The sequence below is a fragment of the Corvus cornix genome, chromosome 2, assembly GCF_000738735.6.
Source record: "Corvus cornix cornix isolate S_Up_H32 chromosome 2, ASM73873v5, whole genome shotgun sequence".
NCBI lineage: Eukaryota > Metazoa > Chordata > Aves > Passeriformes > Corvidae > Corvus > Corvus cornix.
In genome coordinates this window covers 42,969,184-42,985,606 of record NC_046333.1, presented here as the reverse complement: position 1 = coordinate 42,985,606, position 16,423 = coordinate 42,969,184, and the positions used below count along the sequence as shown (strand labels likewise).

The following is a 16,423-nucleotide window of genomic DNA, read 5'->3' as shown; positions in this document are numbered from 1 at the left end:
AATGCCACTAAGTATTCATTCTCCTCTCTTCCCCCATCACTGTCATGACTCTTGGCCTGAGCTGGGAGCAGAGCAGAGGAGAGTGATGCAGAGAGAGGAGGGGAGATGACAGAGCAGGGAGAAGGCAAGGAGGAGTTTGCTTCTAGGCTCTAAACCTAAAAGTCAGAATATGTGAGGAAAAACCATGAAAACTAAGATGTAGTAACCAGGTGCAGGCAAATTCTTAGAACTAGAACACAGTTTGCCTGCTTCATATATTACTTCATTGCTACTGCTTCAATTTCTGAGCACAAAACTTCAGCTAAAGTTGTTAGACAAGATGTACAATGGGAAAAATCCTAGAAAGAAAACAGCAGCTCTCACATTCTGCCCTGTGCTGATGTGCACAGATTAGCTGCTCATTTTACCAGGCTTGAACTGGTTTTCCAAGATACTAGTCTTGGTGTGATCTCCTGATATTGTACCTCAATTGCACCTCAGGTTGCACAAAAACTAAGCTTGTTTTGCAAAGAGATTAAAAACACTGTTAGGCTCAGAACTCTACTCACTGTCCCACCCTTGTATTTTTTTTGCACTGGAAATGTATTTTTTTAAAATGTTCCCAGGTTCCATTGGAAAAAAAAAAGTTTACATGTCATCACAAGTATAATTCATTACTAATGGCACAAAAAATGTTCAATAAATATTATCAGGGCTTTCAAAAGCTCATTACAAATTCTTTTAAAATGGAGATAAAGTGTCTGCCAATATGAACAAAAACACTGCCTGTCTGGCCCCCAGTTTGTCTCCTCTTTGAACATAATCACTGATTCAAATAGATTTTATCAGTGTGATAGAACTTCAAAGCTCCCAGAAGAAACATGCAATTTGCCCAAACCTTCCCAAAACATGCAGAACATCCCTGAACGCTCTCCCTCTTGGTTGCGGGGTGCTCCTATCCCATGTCCAGGTGGAAGATTATTCCCAGGCTCCACCCCCAAGCCTGGATCCCAGCCAAGTAAGTTATAAGCAGACACATTTATCTATGTCGCTTAGTAGCAAGAGGAGAGCTGTCATGATGGTGTAATAGCACCTTTTTACCTTTTATTCAATAGTGATATGGATAGTGTACTTTTTCTTAAATTACACTACGAAGAATTATATGAATACAGTGGCAATTTCTGTTATACTTAAGCAGGCAAATTTCTTTCTACCACATAATTTACAGAACTCAAATTCAATAAAACATTACATGATGGTCCATTACTGTTATCAATTTTGAATAATCCATCTTCATTTTTCATTTTACTGGAAAATAAAGTGTGCCGAAGACAAAGTGGAAGGAAAAAAAAAGTAGTGCCTGAGAAGGTGGTTTGTGTAAACTTAGATTTTGTTTTACAATTACACAGAGCCGTTTACTGCATACAAGCATTCTCCTTCAAAATAGCAGCATGAGCACAGCAGAATTAGCATGAGCACAGTCCTAAATACACAGAAGTTTTCACATATGAGAAAAGGCATTACACATGAATGAAAGGTAGTACGTCCTGCCGGCTAATATTTTAAACGAGCATGGGGCTCAAGTAGAAAGGAGGGAGAGAGAAAAGTGAGAAACACTGAGAAATATTCAAAGACCTTCAGATCAAACATTGTCACTGGTGGGAAAAAGAAGAGTAACAAAAGTCAGACATGGAAAAGCAGCAAAAAGCACTCTTCCTTCTTTCATGAAGACAGAGCCACAAGGTTGCCTCCATACAACAGCACCCAAGTTCCTGCAGCAAACCTTACAGCTGAAAGTGTACACAAACAGAGACAGGCAGCCCTCAGTTCCAGTTCCAACCACAACCATGACTAACACAATTCCCTGCTCTCACACTGCAGACTAGTCACCCAGCCATGCACCAGGCTGAGCTACACCTTCGAGTCAAATGTCAGGCTGGCTGTGGGAACCCCAGCCTTTCACTTCCTGACTCATGCTTACATTTAAAAACACACAACAGAAATGGGAGAGCAGTTTATTTATTTGTTTAGGGCTCCGAGGGCAGTTCAGCCCAAAAAATGTTGCTGCTGCATCCAGCTCTAAGAACAAAACAGAGTAGAGGATCTCCCAGTTTAGCCTAACATTTGAAACAGCAGACAGAGCCTCTCTGCTGATGGAGGGCTGTGGCACCACACTTTGGGGGCTGCCCCATTGCATCATCACTGTCATCCCATGGCTGCTTGGGGCTACCTAGGGTAGGAAACTGATCAAAAATGCCATTTTCTAGCCTGCAAAGCACAAGAAAATACTGAACTTGCTCTTAAAAGACAGCAGAGGTATCTGCACAGTGCACTGACATCAGCTGGAAAAAAAATATTATGTTTAATAATTTGATGAACTGGCAACTGAAACATAAGCATCTCAATTTACCAAAATTAACCTGGCAAACAGAGAGACTGGTAGTCACCTTTGGACACCTTGCTTGAGGTGAAACTCAAATCTGCCAGCACAAGTACTAACTCAACAAAGTTTTCTATGGTGCACTGAAAGGAGGTGCTAACAGGATTCAACCTGTTTCTTTGCATCCATGAGGTGGAAACACAACTGCTGAAGGACAAGCAAAACTTCAGATCCGACTGCACTCTGAAGACTTCCTAGAAGGACCACAGAGAAATTGCTACCACCAAAACTGCTTCTGCTCCCTGCAACAGTTGTCCTATTGTGCCTGTAGAGATGTGAATTTTCATTCAAGTTATAGCTATCTGGACTTTGATTAAAGTTTACAAGGCACATTCCTGAGAACTGTTTTCAAATTACCATTTGGAACTTAAGGGTAGGGGGGAAATTATTCAAGAACACATTAAACTCACACCATTTCTTTCTTAAGGATACACTTCTAAGGTGTGGCTCAGGGGTCTTTTTCTTCTTTACAGATAATTAGTAATAGTAAAAAAAGACACTCTAGTTTTAAGAAGTATTTTTACCAAATTCTTTCCTTGGATTGTGGAAAGATAGAAATATTTCTAGTTGACATTTCTGCTGCCAAATTAAAAAATCCTTGGATTGTGGAAAGATAGAAATATTTCTAGTTGACATTTCTGCTGCCAATTAAAAAATCCTGAAAATCAGGATCAAGTGTTGAACTACCATGCTATGCTGGTAGAAACTTCCCACCCAAAACCACCACCAAATTCTGTATTCATATTGTAGAGCATAAGTCTGAAAAACAAGAGCATCTTCAGCCAATTTCGAAGTCCATTTTATTGCCTCAACATTATGCTAAATCACTCTTAATTTTTAGATCACTTCCTTCCTTACCTTTTACACTAAAAGCAAATCTCTCCCCTCATCTGAGACTGTATCTTGACACCAGGGTTTTCTTGCACAGAACTCCTAACCTATTTCAGGGAGTTCTTATGCCTTTAGAAACTGATGGCATGATATGGTCCCTGGACACAGCTCAAATATACTTATGACAGTTTCAAAACTGTCAGTGGTAAGCCTGAGTTAAGTTTCTATCTCAGAAAATAGTACACAAATTTAAACAAGCATTTGCACTTTCTCTAGCCAAACAACAACAAAAAAAAAGACTTAGGATATTAGAAAATCACTATTAGAAAATACCTCCTAAATAGCATCAGTTATTAAAGTACTATACTAATTTTAGCTAAATGTGATGTGTCCTTGAATAAGCTGTGAGGAATTCAGAAGTACAGCAAGCAGAACAAATTTAAAAAGTTTTTCTGTAAGAATTGCTGGTACCTGTGTCTACCTTGGAACATTAGCTCTCACTGTGGGTAAAATTAACAATTTCCAGGTTTGCAAAGGTGAAATGCACCCACAATAAACTTCTCTGTATTTCAGTGGGGCTTTGCTTCATATGAAAAGTATGCTGAGATATTTCTTCGCAAAACTGAGGCCGACACTCTCTAGGCTCCTGGTATGTTTCCTTTTTGCTCCCTGTAGTTTGCCAAAAACATAACAAACACTGAAAATCTTACCTAGATAACTGCAAATACTAACTTGATTAGCAAAACCAATTTGTAGGATATAGGGATACTACTCTGTGTTTTTTCAAATAGATTTGGTTGAAAATTGCCGATCTATGTAGATCTATTTCCTATCTCTTTAGGGGAATTGTTTTCAAGGTTCATTTTGGGGTTTCTTCCCAGTTTTGGGTCACTGTGAACATATTTTACCAAACTGGTTAGCCACAAAGTCTGGGGAAGAACTGAACTTTAAACAAATATTTAATAACATTTGTAGTAAGAAAATTACATAGCAATACATATTTTAATATATATTTAGTGTAATAATAATACTAATATTAAAGAATCAGTATTTGCACTAGAAATCTGGTTCTACAGTTGCATTCCTCACATCAAAAGAGCATTTTCTCCTACTCTCTCATATAAATTCAATGTCCAGTTAGAACCAATTATCCTTGTACTTCAGGTAACAAATACTTCTCATGGACAAAGGACATGCCAAAAGCTGTACGCAAAACTAGCTGAAAAAACTGATCACTTCAGAGGGGGAAAAGTTAAGATAAAATAGTGGGCTTTTAGGAAAACCTGAGAAAGAAGTAAATATATAAAATAAGCTTTATTTTCTGAATTACTTGCTTGGCTTTTTGTCCAGGTCAGATGGCAGCTGCAAACCACTGTAATGTGAAGCTCCTATTATTGCTTTAATACTTTAGAGTATCAATAATTAAACTTTTAAACATTGTATTAAAAAAGACTCAATGTCACTTATTTGTAAATATAACAACTGACACTGCCTGGACCTAAGTTAATGTAAGTAATCCCTGCATGAGTTTATGTAACCCATGAAATTTGGTATGAAAGGCCCAGATCTTGAAAACCTCCTCTGCTGTGAAGAGGAAAGACACACACACACAGAGCCCTACAGAGAATTCACACAATGACTCTACTTTCTTTTAGCTAAAGGAGGATGTAAAATATTGTAATGCAACAGTAATTCAGAACAATTACAAATGACATGCTGATTCAAACCTGGTACCAGAGCATTTGAAACAGAATTTTTATTCTCTAAGCTAAGAATTTTCTAAGGGAGAAACAAAAACGTTTCAAGAGAAGATCAAATGATGATCTTTTTTGTTATACTATAATCTACAATGGGCAAATTGTTCCCTAAGTATGTGTTTTCATTTGAAAATGTGGAACCCAAAGCAAATTTACCTATGCCTTTTAAAAATATTTCCCATTTTAAAAAGTCCTATTAAAAATATTTTATTTTCTGTTAAAACATACTTCTAAAATTTTGAGATCTTATTATTTGCATTCGATATACTGACATTTCTTCCATAAATTCTGCTTGATTAAATTCCATGCAACATGGCATTAAGTTAAATTCATAGAGCAGAATAAATTATAACAGGGTTAGCTTCTAAAACAGGTGTAAAAAATAACACATTTTAGTGTTACTTATCAGCTTTGCTAGGGATAGCTTTTTCTGCATTGAAGAGCTGAAGTATATGTTCTGACGTGGACACCAGCAAGCTCAGCAACTACTGTTTTTGCAAAACAGTACAAAAATACATGAAAAGAGTAGATAATCTAGAGATAAAGCTTTTAATTTTTAATCTTTTCAGAAGCCTGAAAAGATGTTATTAAGACTTTCACTAGAAAATAATAAAAATAAATGCAAGTATGGATAAAAGACCATCTCTAGTACACCTGAGAAAGAAGACTGGTTGTTCAGTGTGTGCAGGTGGTCAGTGTGGGTACAACACTGCAACACAAAAAACAATCTCTTGGGTGACTTTGTGAATGGTTCTGCATAGAGCTGTTAATTTCTTTTACTGGGAAATTCAGCTATTCATAAACCATCACAACTGGAGAGGAACCACGCTTCCTGTAAGAACAGCGGGAATTTCCACAAACCAATCCCTGAGGATTCCAGTACTGTATCAACATGGACAGTGGTCCTGCAAGGATGTGTGGTTCCTTCAGAGGAGCTAAGTGACAAGGTAGAAATGAGAAGACAGAAGATGGCAATTACTAATTAGAGAGAGAAAGAAGAGAATCGTAGACTTAAAAAAAAGAAAAGAAAAAAGATGACTGACCTGAGTTCGGTTAAAAGCCACACGTGCAAATACTGCCTGTGAGATTCCTGCTCGTTTCAATTCATCACGGACCCACTGGTAGATTTCGGAAGACACCTCTGTGTTCGTTGAGACCTGCTGCTCCAACGGCTTGTTCATGGATCTACTGACAGGAGGAGGGTGGTTCAAGTACTGTTGGTTTAAGGACTGCTGGGCTAGAAGTCTGTTCACTGCATACTGCTGGTTCAGCAACTGGGCCATTACCAGCTGCTGATTTACCAGCTGAGGGCTAATGGGAGTAGATACAAGTCCAGGGTGCAGGTTTGGAAGCGGGGTCCGAACTGATGGTTGACTACCATGAGAAAGCTGAACAGGAGATGGAGGCTGTTCGGCTGTGTTCCCTGGGACTGGCTGCTGACCGAAGTTGACATGGTTGGCACCTTGCTGGGATAGTTCAGAAAGGCTATCCATCTCAACTACAGCGGAAAAGAAACATTGAAAAGGCCAACATCAGACTGAAAATCACAAACTTGACTGTCCTTACAAGACATGCTAATAAAAATAAACAAATATAAAAGGGTGCAATGCAACCCAACCACAAGCGGGTTGCTGCATCCCACAGTGACAGATGCAGAGGACTTCAGACAAACCAATTAGACCAACTAGAGATGGGGCAAAGACAAGAGACAAAAACCCAGTCTGTGCTGCAGATGAAACAGCAAGTGCATCTGTGTAAAGGGTAAGGAGGGCTGTTGGGGGAAAACATGCCCCAGCCAGAGAGGGAAGCCCCCGGTGACTGGTTTTGCTCCTCCCGTGAGGTCCCTGCCATGACATCGGCAGTTCCCAGTCACTGGAAATCTGTAACAAGCAGGGTGAGGTGCAGACCTCCCAATGCTCTGCTAATTTCTAGATGCTGCATCAATTGTATGGGACTGCTAGGAACTAGTATAATTTATGTAAATTACACAGATGGGCTGCTTTATCTTGCAACCATGTATGCATGGTTTTTTTCAGTGACTTGCAACATGGTTGAATTTTTTTCTTATATTAACTCATCTGCCTTTGACACACCCTCCTTTTTAATTAACAGCACAGTTTTTTAAACTACAAGAGTTCTTCCAGTTCCCCTCTTGTGCATGATTAAACAATATAAAATAACTCTAGGTTGATATAAAGGAGCCTCCTTTTTATCAGCATATGTCACTTTTTTTATTCTAGAGCTTTAGCAGATCTGGTCTGGAAATAGCCTTAAGAAAATAAGCTTTATTTAAAAACCAAAAGTCCAGAAGTTCAGTATTTTCAGAAAAATGTTGTAGCGCTTTTTTTTTCTTATACTAGTAAAGCTTTTTTTTTTTTAAAAGGCTGTGTCTGAGTTTTTCACAGTAATTATGATCTTCACTAACAGTCATCAGTGAAAAGCCACCCTTTCCTCCACAAGGATTGGAGCTGGATGAAGAAATCGCCACTTGGATTCCCAGCTGCATCCCCGTTTTCCTCCTCTGTCCTATCACAGGCAGAAATTTGATAAATAAAAAACAAGCCAGCTGTTCTGCAGAGAGTTCTGGTGTCCATATCCTGGATCAGTACCCAAGCAGAGGCCCTGCTACTCCTCACGCAGGTGAATTTGGGGGCAATGCTGCCTCTTCTGCCAGCATTAGGTTACACAGGAATACATAAGCACACATCTTCTATTTGCTGTCTTCACTGACCCCAAATGAATGGATGGAGAACATGTCTTAGCAAGCCACGTAAGTAAAATTTTGCAGGGGTTGCCCCATGCAGGAGCACTGCTGCAAAGGATGTGGGAGAGGCTGTGGTGGAAAGGTCGCTCTCTCCTATGGACACTCTGCTGCCTCACACATGGACCACCTGAAACCAAGTGAAGTCTTACCACTAAATTTGGTGGTCTCAGAAGAAGGGTTCTGTGTTACACAGAAGGTACAAAGTAGATTAAGGAAAGAAGCTGCCTTTTTTCACTCAGGGAAAGTAGAGATCAACCCAAGTGGGCCATTCACTCGGAACAGTAATTCAAGCAATTATCACAAAAGTGATGCATTGTCTTCATTACAGCCTTAAGCTATAAAAGGCAAGGAACCCGTTTTGGTAGATGAATGATTTTGCTTCAAATACTGAAAGCTAAGTCAAGCTCGAAATTCAATCCAAACTGAGGTGCCATTTCTCCATTCTGTTGAAATTTACGTAGAAATTTTCTGACATTAAGTGTTCAAAATTATGTGAACAGGTTTAAAAAAGATAAAAGGTATCACAGAATTGATAGATTTTTTTCTCCAATAATTTACTTGTGCTTACTACGACAAGCAAACAATTGTCACAACAACTATTTGTTAGAATTAACTGAAATTAAGGTCCCAAGGTTAGATAAAAATATGAATTTACAAAATTAGAGCATTCTTGCTGGAAGGCAGTGATAGCTGTAGAAGCCTGTTTCTTTAAATATACATTAGCCAGAGCGAGAAAAAAAATACATACATTAAAAAATCAGTTCGTCACAGTTCCAGGAACAGGTTTTCTAAACAATTATTCTGGGTGGTAGATCTCTAGATTTACGGAATGACAGCTTTACATCTCTGGCAACCCAAGTCAGCTTGGCTGTTTCAATAGCAAATATTTATTTAAATGAATTCTTTCACTATATATGTACTTTCTACATCTACTCATCAAAAGCATCCTAAACTTATCGTGACGGGAACTGGCTTCTTATATGACTGTGACAGACCTCAATGTGACACATAATGGTATGTAACCACCATCAAGGCAATTTTTTTTTTTGCTTACCCATCATATCTTTTGCCTTCTTGAAATGTTTATACCACCTTCCAAATTCCTGACATTTTGCTGCTGAGACATTTGCATAGTAAGTGCTGTTCACAATGGAAGAAATCATACTCTGTGTGAAAAGGGGAGAAGAAAAAAAAATCTGTAATACAGAGCAGTACAAGTCAAAGCACAAATTATTTTATTGTTGAACCATTATATTTTTAAAGTTTGAGAACCATATTGCATTTTAAATCCTATCATCCAAAGGCTTTTAAAAAACTCATTAATTGAGCATGAAAACAAACCAAGGTATATTGTAAATGGAAGCAAAAAATAGCAGATGTACTAAGGGAAGAACAAAGTTATCGACCAAGAAACATCATGCATTGGGATGGGCTCTGGACAGAAGATGCTAATCTTGAAAGTGAATTTTGTTCATCCTATTTCTGCTTTTAAATTTGATTGACCCTTCACATACCCACACAAGTTTACAGGCATGCAATTCCTACACTGCCTTTACAAGTGCACACAGTGACCCAAGTTACCCGTGTCCAGTTACTCTGTGCCACTTATCACAGAGCAGACTCCAGAAAATCATAGGATAAAACTTTATCTGAATGACCTATTAATAGGATAAAATATAGGGTTTAAATTATAATAAAATATGTATCTAATAACCCAAAATGAACCCAGCCTTGTTTTTCCTAAACAGGGTATTTTAAGCGATTTGCAAAAACAGGCTTATGAAAAACTTATTGTCATGTCTAATTCTGTAACTGAATATTAGCTGTAAAATAGACCAAAGGAAGATCAAGATGATTTTTTTCTCAAAGGTTCTCGAGATATCAGATAGCTACAGTGAGAAATTTACCTTCTGCTCAGTTTTGACCAATTTTAAAATAGTGGAATTTACAATGCATAAAACTTTGAGTTCCAGTACATTCTTTTACAAATTCAATTAAGACTAAGCCTTGCAAAATGAGATAATGCTCCAACTTGAAAATTATACTCAGTATATGATGTATGAACAACAAAATTAGCAAATATAATTTTAACAGACTGAACTTTGCCACCCTTTAAATTTCTATGTGGAAAGTAGTTACTTTTGGCTTAACTACAAGAATTGTCCAGTGTATCAAAAAAACGATGACAGTCAAGAAGACAAAGCCTTGATTATTACATTTCTTCACTATTCAGCATGTAACATTTAGATATATTTGTGCTGTCTTAAAAATCATTTAGAACATCAACCCTTTGTTACACCAACTACAATAGCCACTGGAAGAAAGACTCTGGAGCAAAAATGCAATAAATGTTACTGTAAGTCTTCTTTTAAAAGGCTAGTTCAGTTTCTGACTAAAAGTACCTTCATTATTGATCTTAGTGAAGTTCATTAGAACCATTTTCTAGGGTATTACTCAGTAACAAGCTATTCATGGAGGCGCAGAACTCCTAGAGTGAGGCAGCATTATTTATGCCAAATGTGGATACCCTCTACTTACCAGGCAGGTATTTTAATGTTTCTCCGAATCATCAAAATTCTTGTCATTTCTTGATACTACTCTGGCATTTCTGAAACTAGCTAGAAGCCTTTTGTCAGTGGTATAAAAGGAGACTGAAATTTTAATAGACTACCAAAAGTCTAGCCTGAATGAACCAGAACCAAGCTCAGCTGAACCCAATTTCAACTTCCAGTATAATAGCAGTATAATTAATGTCTAATATGTACAAAATTATCTTTTAAGCTCTTTTATAGATTGAACCATCTTAAACACGGGCACGTACTACATAAGTTGTGATTTTAAGAGTCCTGTGAATCTGAACTGGTAAATTATATGACTGCACAGACTACATGCAAAAACGGCAGATCTGTGCATGCAAAATGGGGAACTGCACCTGTCAGAGGCCACCATCCCACACCAACTCATGTATTTTTCGGATGTCATTTAGACTTCAAGGTGGGTTTCACTCATTTTACTTTGCCCCTTTCAGATGTCTTCTCCTGCCCAACTAACTTTAAGTATGAAAACATGTATATTAATTTTAGTAAATTACCTATTATTGAAGACGTTTGTCTAAGATTTCCTAGTGCTCCCTTCCATGTCATTTTACAACAATGATACACAAATGACATGGCAGTTTGCAACATCCCCTGCTTCTTCAGGAATAAATTTAATGCAGTTACTTTACAACCAAATAGGGGACTGGTCTGTTTAAGAAGCACTGCTGGGAATTTTAGCTTCACTGACACAATGTGAATTTCAAGCTTTGATGGCTAACACTGGGATGTTACTCCTGCTCTTCAAAGTAGATTTAAAAAAAAAAAAAAAAAGACAGACATTATAAACACATTTAAAAATGAAAATTATCCTGCATTTTCTTCGAGAACACTTCATGCAAACATTCAAGTGATATTACCTACGCTAAGAATCCTCATCAGGAAGAATCAATGATTTATTTACTAATTCACTGAAGGCAAAATTTTACAAGCCAGATAAAATATTACTACCTTGTTAACTCAGAAAATAACTTGACAACACTGAATTTCATTGTTTCTATGCTTTATTTATTGTCATCAAACATGCAGTCACATCAGTGCAGAGAGATGCACTTGGCTACAGAAATTTCCTATTGCTATAGAATTCCTGTACATTTTAATGCCAATCTACATATATAAATGTCTGGTATGCTTATGGCCTAAAACTTAAGATTAACCCCATGAGATAGTGATCTTCAGAGATTCACTATCTAGACTGAAGGCATATTGGTGCTTTTCATATTACCTGGGTCATTACACTTGAGGAGTTCCCCATGTCTTGAATTATCAATAATCAAAATCAAAATTATTGTATTTGAAGCACATAGCATCCTGGTACTACTGTACATATCCTCTTTATCAGTGAGGCACAGAGGCAGATGCCTTCCACATACAAGGATGATGATTATAAATATACCATACAAATATTCAAATGCATCACATGCATCACTCATAAACAGATTTTTTTCATATTTGTGAGGAAAATTAAGAGAAAGCAAAAACTGGTCACAGATATGCAGTCTTAACTTATGTCCTAGTAGTTTATCCCTGAAAGTAAGTTGTGAGCCTTCAAGATCTCAAATTTCCCTCTTTCCCCTTTCCCATACCTCCCTCCCCCCAACCACATCACTTGCAGTCGTGTTTGAGAATCAGGAGATCTCATCTGAAATGGTGCCACCTTCACAGAAATCCCACTATTCTGGAATGATACCATCTGCTGCAGCCCAAGTGCTCTTTTTTTAGCCAAATAAGTTAATTATAATTGGGCATCCAACAACTGTGTGAAGGTAGGGGTAGAATTTGCTCTGAAGTTCAGCTGAGGTTCACCCAGCATAGATTAAACCAAATCCCATATTCTCTGGAAGATTAAATACCAGAGATCTGAAAACTAGAAACCATATTTTTCTCAAAGAAGTTGGGGAACTCCCTGGAGAAATACCATAAATCTCAAGCAGGAATCGTTTCATATGCCCATCAAACAAAACCCAATAAAGTGGTAGCGTCAGACACCTTTTGTTTTGTGCCAGAATCTAACGCAAGGTGCATCCTGCAAGACACGGGAGGGACCTGAGCCTTTCATGCTGGCTCGTCACTGCAGCCACTGCTGCAGGTGCTTCAAGGGAGGCATTTCTGAGTCATTGCCTCTAACACTGCTCTTCAACCAGGTGAAGTGTTGCTCGATCATTGCTAAAAGTATACTGTTGTCCTTTTTGCAAAACAACAAAAACAATGTTAATCAGGTTAATTCAATCATCTAAACCAAAACTGTTCATGCTTTTCTGCCAAATCAACCAACCACAGCAAAATCTGTTATCAGTGATTGCTCAGCTTCCAGTCAAAAAAGCTTTTAACCCCCACAGTCCCAAAACTTCCCCTAAATAACCTTAAAATTATTTTTATATGGGCAGAATAAGGCTGTTTTCATGCCTCATGAAGGGATACTTGGGCTGCAGTATTTACACAGAGCAAATACATGCTAACAGACTTAGCAGGGAGTAACAGACACAGCAGCTTCCTAGAACAACTCGACTGAATTAGATATCGGGGATTCCTTTGCAAATTAAACATTTTTCTCAAAAGGAGCACTGTAACCAAAACTTATTTAGGCCTTCCAGGTTGTTTAACTAGGAAAAAAAAAAGCTGAGCTTTTTCACAACTCATTCATTGGTGTTTAAAGCTTCAAGCCTGCTCAGTGGAAGGGGCAAGGGCTGCAACAACTTATTTACACAACTATCTAAATACGATTAAACAGCTGATGGACAAATATTAAACTGGAAAATGTATAGTCATTTCAGCTTAATGTAATCCCCTTTCTGTAAACACCCAAGATGATTTTTTTTCAACCAGAACAGTCCTGACATCTCATAAGCCTAAGGGTGAATAGCAAGAGATTGTTTTTGATAGTTATAAATATTCAAAAGACATGCAGACCATCTGCTTTCATAATACAGGTAAAGCAAGACTGAAATGGTGACTGCTGTATAAAAATGGTTCTTTTAACAAAGTCTTCCTCTCCTCGAAAACTATAAAGACAGATGTCAAAAACTGTTTACACAGGGTAATCAGGAGCGTGCAAAATGTAATATTCCTTTTACACACAGTGCTTGCTAAAGAGATTTTTTTTTCTTTTTCTTCCCATCTGTGTGTTGCAACACATTTCTACAAGTTAAAAACATTTTTTCAAACAGAGATCTCATGAATACCCAAAAACATGCTATCTGGTTTCTGAATGCTAATTAATTTCAACCAAGGAATCTGATTTTTTTTTTCTGTAGAAAGGAATGCATGCTTTTGAGATGGAGTACTTCAACAATGACAGACACTGAAAACAGAACACCCCACAAGTTTAATTTTGCACTAGTTTGACACTGGCTATTTTCACAACTGTTTTACATTCAAACCCGCATCTGCTAAATCTGGCTATAAGACAGGCAGCAACTATTCTCTCACTTTTCAAATGAGATTTTATTTACGTTTTACTGTTTATCAAGCTTTTCAGTATAAAGCCTTGTAACAACATAATGGTTTTGTGAAGTGATAAGTAGAAGATACCTCATCTTACACGCAGAGTATGAACAGTGCTGCCCATAAACCCTACAGTCAATTTTCAGAGCTGAAACACTAATCTTGACAGTACCCTTTTAATGTATTATATTAATGGTACAGAGGCGCTAAGCACCTTTTTTATAATTCTCAATAAAATGAACATTTACTGAACAATCTGTCAAACCACTGGCTCCATTTTTTAAAGCCAAACTTTTAAGGCTCTATTCTATTTTGTCTTCCATAATTCCTCTGCTTTACATTCCTAGACACCAGCAGGGGAGCATGTTCCAATGCTGCAAACTTAACATGGCTCTTTAAAAAAAGTAAAAGAGAAAAGCTATGAGCCTTTGTCCCTAGACCTAGTTTGAATAGTGATAAAGTTGCAGAACAGAACTTAAAGATTTGGGGGCATATGGAGGGGAGGATCTTTTCATAAAGGACAGAGGAACTTTGTTTCCTCTACTCTAGCCACTATCAGTGGCTTTTGTTTGCATGGAAATAGCAAGCATCAGCTCCAACACAAGCTGAACTCTTATGAGTGCTTATTTCTCAGGAGGCTCCACGTTAACATTTTTCAAACGGGAAGGGAACATTCAAGCCCCAACTGGATAACACAAGACTATCCTCAAATCAAAAGATTTTAGCCTGCCTGAGCCTACACCAGCCCACGTACTGCAAAAACCCAACCAGGGCAAAATGCTGTTCCTAGTGTTCTGGCATGGCAGAGAAATACCTGCCATTCTGAATAAAAGCAGGCCAAATATATCCAGCCACTAGCTGTTTTTTGGGCAAGAAATCCTGACACGGACAGTTTAACTGCATATGAAGAATTATGTTAAATTCCTTGGTCCATTAGCTTGAACTATAGCAAATAACGCCACTGAATTTGTTGTCATATGCCCTATAAACATGTAGGATCAGGGAAAAACCCACAGATGGACAGAGAAGAAAAAAACTTTTGTTTGTGCCTTTGGCATTGCACTTGGATGGCTATCTGACCTCCATACTGTTGCCAGGGTCAGGAAAGTAAGGATCTGCATGGCAAATGCTAGTCATATAAGTTAAAACTGAAGAAAAGGCAGATTTACCATGATGGCACAAGCTTTTCTTACAATACATTAGCATGTCTTTCCTCCTTTCTCCTATCCTTGAAAAACTTAATTTATCTCCTCCTCCTTTTCTGCCTTATGTTGTCTTTAAGCATTATAAATGTATGTATTAATGTAAACATAAAGCTACTTTGATATAATGAGGGAAGATATAAAACTAAACCCAAATTATATATACATATATACGCATATATTTATATATGTATAGAAATATACCCACACATGGGAAGATTTTGAAAATCAGAAATGAGGATTCAGCATCTGAAGGAACTGATCCTTGCACTATTTTTACCATTCTGTAATGTAAATTCCCAGTTGCTGCATGACAGAGCAGCATTCTCCCGATGTTTTCCGAGCATCTCCCACTGATGGATATAAATAAAGCTCAAATAAAAAGCTGCTTCCCAAGATACTACTCTTATATCTACAAAGGTTAAAAGCTTAAAAGAGAGAAAGATAGGTAGGTGGGAAATGTTAATTCAGATTTGAAGAACTTCATAACTGCGTTACAAGCTTCATGGCACAGTGCCTTAGACTAAAAAAAAAAAAAAAAAGAAAGAAAGAAAGAAAATGAAGTCACAACCTCAACCTATAAAAGATAAGGAGACATAACGCATTTTTGTCTTCATTGTCAGATGTCCAACACAAATCTTTTTAAGAATCCTGATTTTACTGCACATGATTTGTAAATGGCAGACGGTAGTAAAAGTCCTGGCTAAACCCTTCCTAGAAACAATCTGGATAAAATATACATTGCAAAATAACCAGTATTTAATAAGTTAATTCTTGGTGTACTTCACAGAATGAAAATGAAATTGAGGGGTGAGTTATTACACCCTAAGATTTTGATTATGCGAGTGCCTTTGCCAGCAGAGCTCTGAAATTTGAGAGCTGCATGCGTAAGAAAAGCGCTATCCATTTCAGCCAGGAATCCATTTGAAAGGGTTGTTATGAAATGACTAGATTGCTTTATACTGCTCTTTCAGCTTGAACTAGGAATGCATGTTTCAGGGGCTCTCCCCACTGGTGCCCACCACAACACTATCTTGGGGTGTACAGGCAGAATTTCTGCTGGATGAAGACAAACCCAGAAGCCATGCTCCAGCCTGGGCTGGACTTCAAGTCCACAAGACCTGATTTAGGCCACTCTAGGCTAAGTTCCATCCCTCCTTATCAATTCCATGTGGTGACAGCCTCAGTGTCTCCATAAGGCTGCTGTTCCTACATTAGGCAATGTACTACATGAAGCCTGTGCACCTGCAGTTGCGTCTTGGGATGCAATGAATGGGACTAGAGGAAACGAGAACCAAGAGGACAATCTGAATAACCCCAGATACCAACCAGCATTTCTTGTGTGGGAATAAAGAGGTAGGTGGGGTCTTGGAAATCGCACAGACTGATTTGGTGAAAATCTGAGACAACTT

At 37.9% G+C, this 16,423-nt stretch overlaps 1 protein-coding gene across 4 annotated transcripts in view; it reads right to left on the bottom strand.

Moving 5' to 3' along the window:
• SATB1 (SATB homeobox 1) overlaps positions 1-16,423 on the bottom strand; it is a 92,692-nt gene that overhangs the window by 37,942 nt on the left and 38,327 nt on the right. For all 4 annotated transcript variants that reach the window (XM_039548324.1, XM_039548325.1, XM_010398970.4 and 1 more), the window contains 2 exons: positions 8,826-8,937; positions 6,051-6,505 (listed from right to left, as the gene is read on the bottom strand). In XM_039548324.1, the coding sequence (XP_039404258.1) occupies positions 6,051-6,505; positions 8,826-8,937 (567 nt within the window). The remainder of the gene's footprint in view (positions 1-6,050; positions 6,506-8,825; positions 8,938-16,423) is intronic.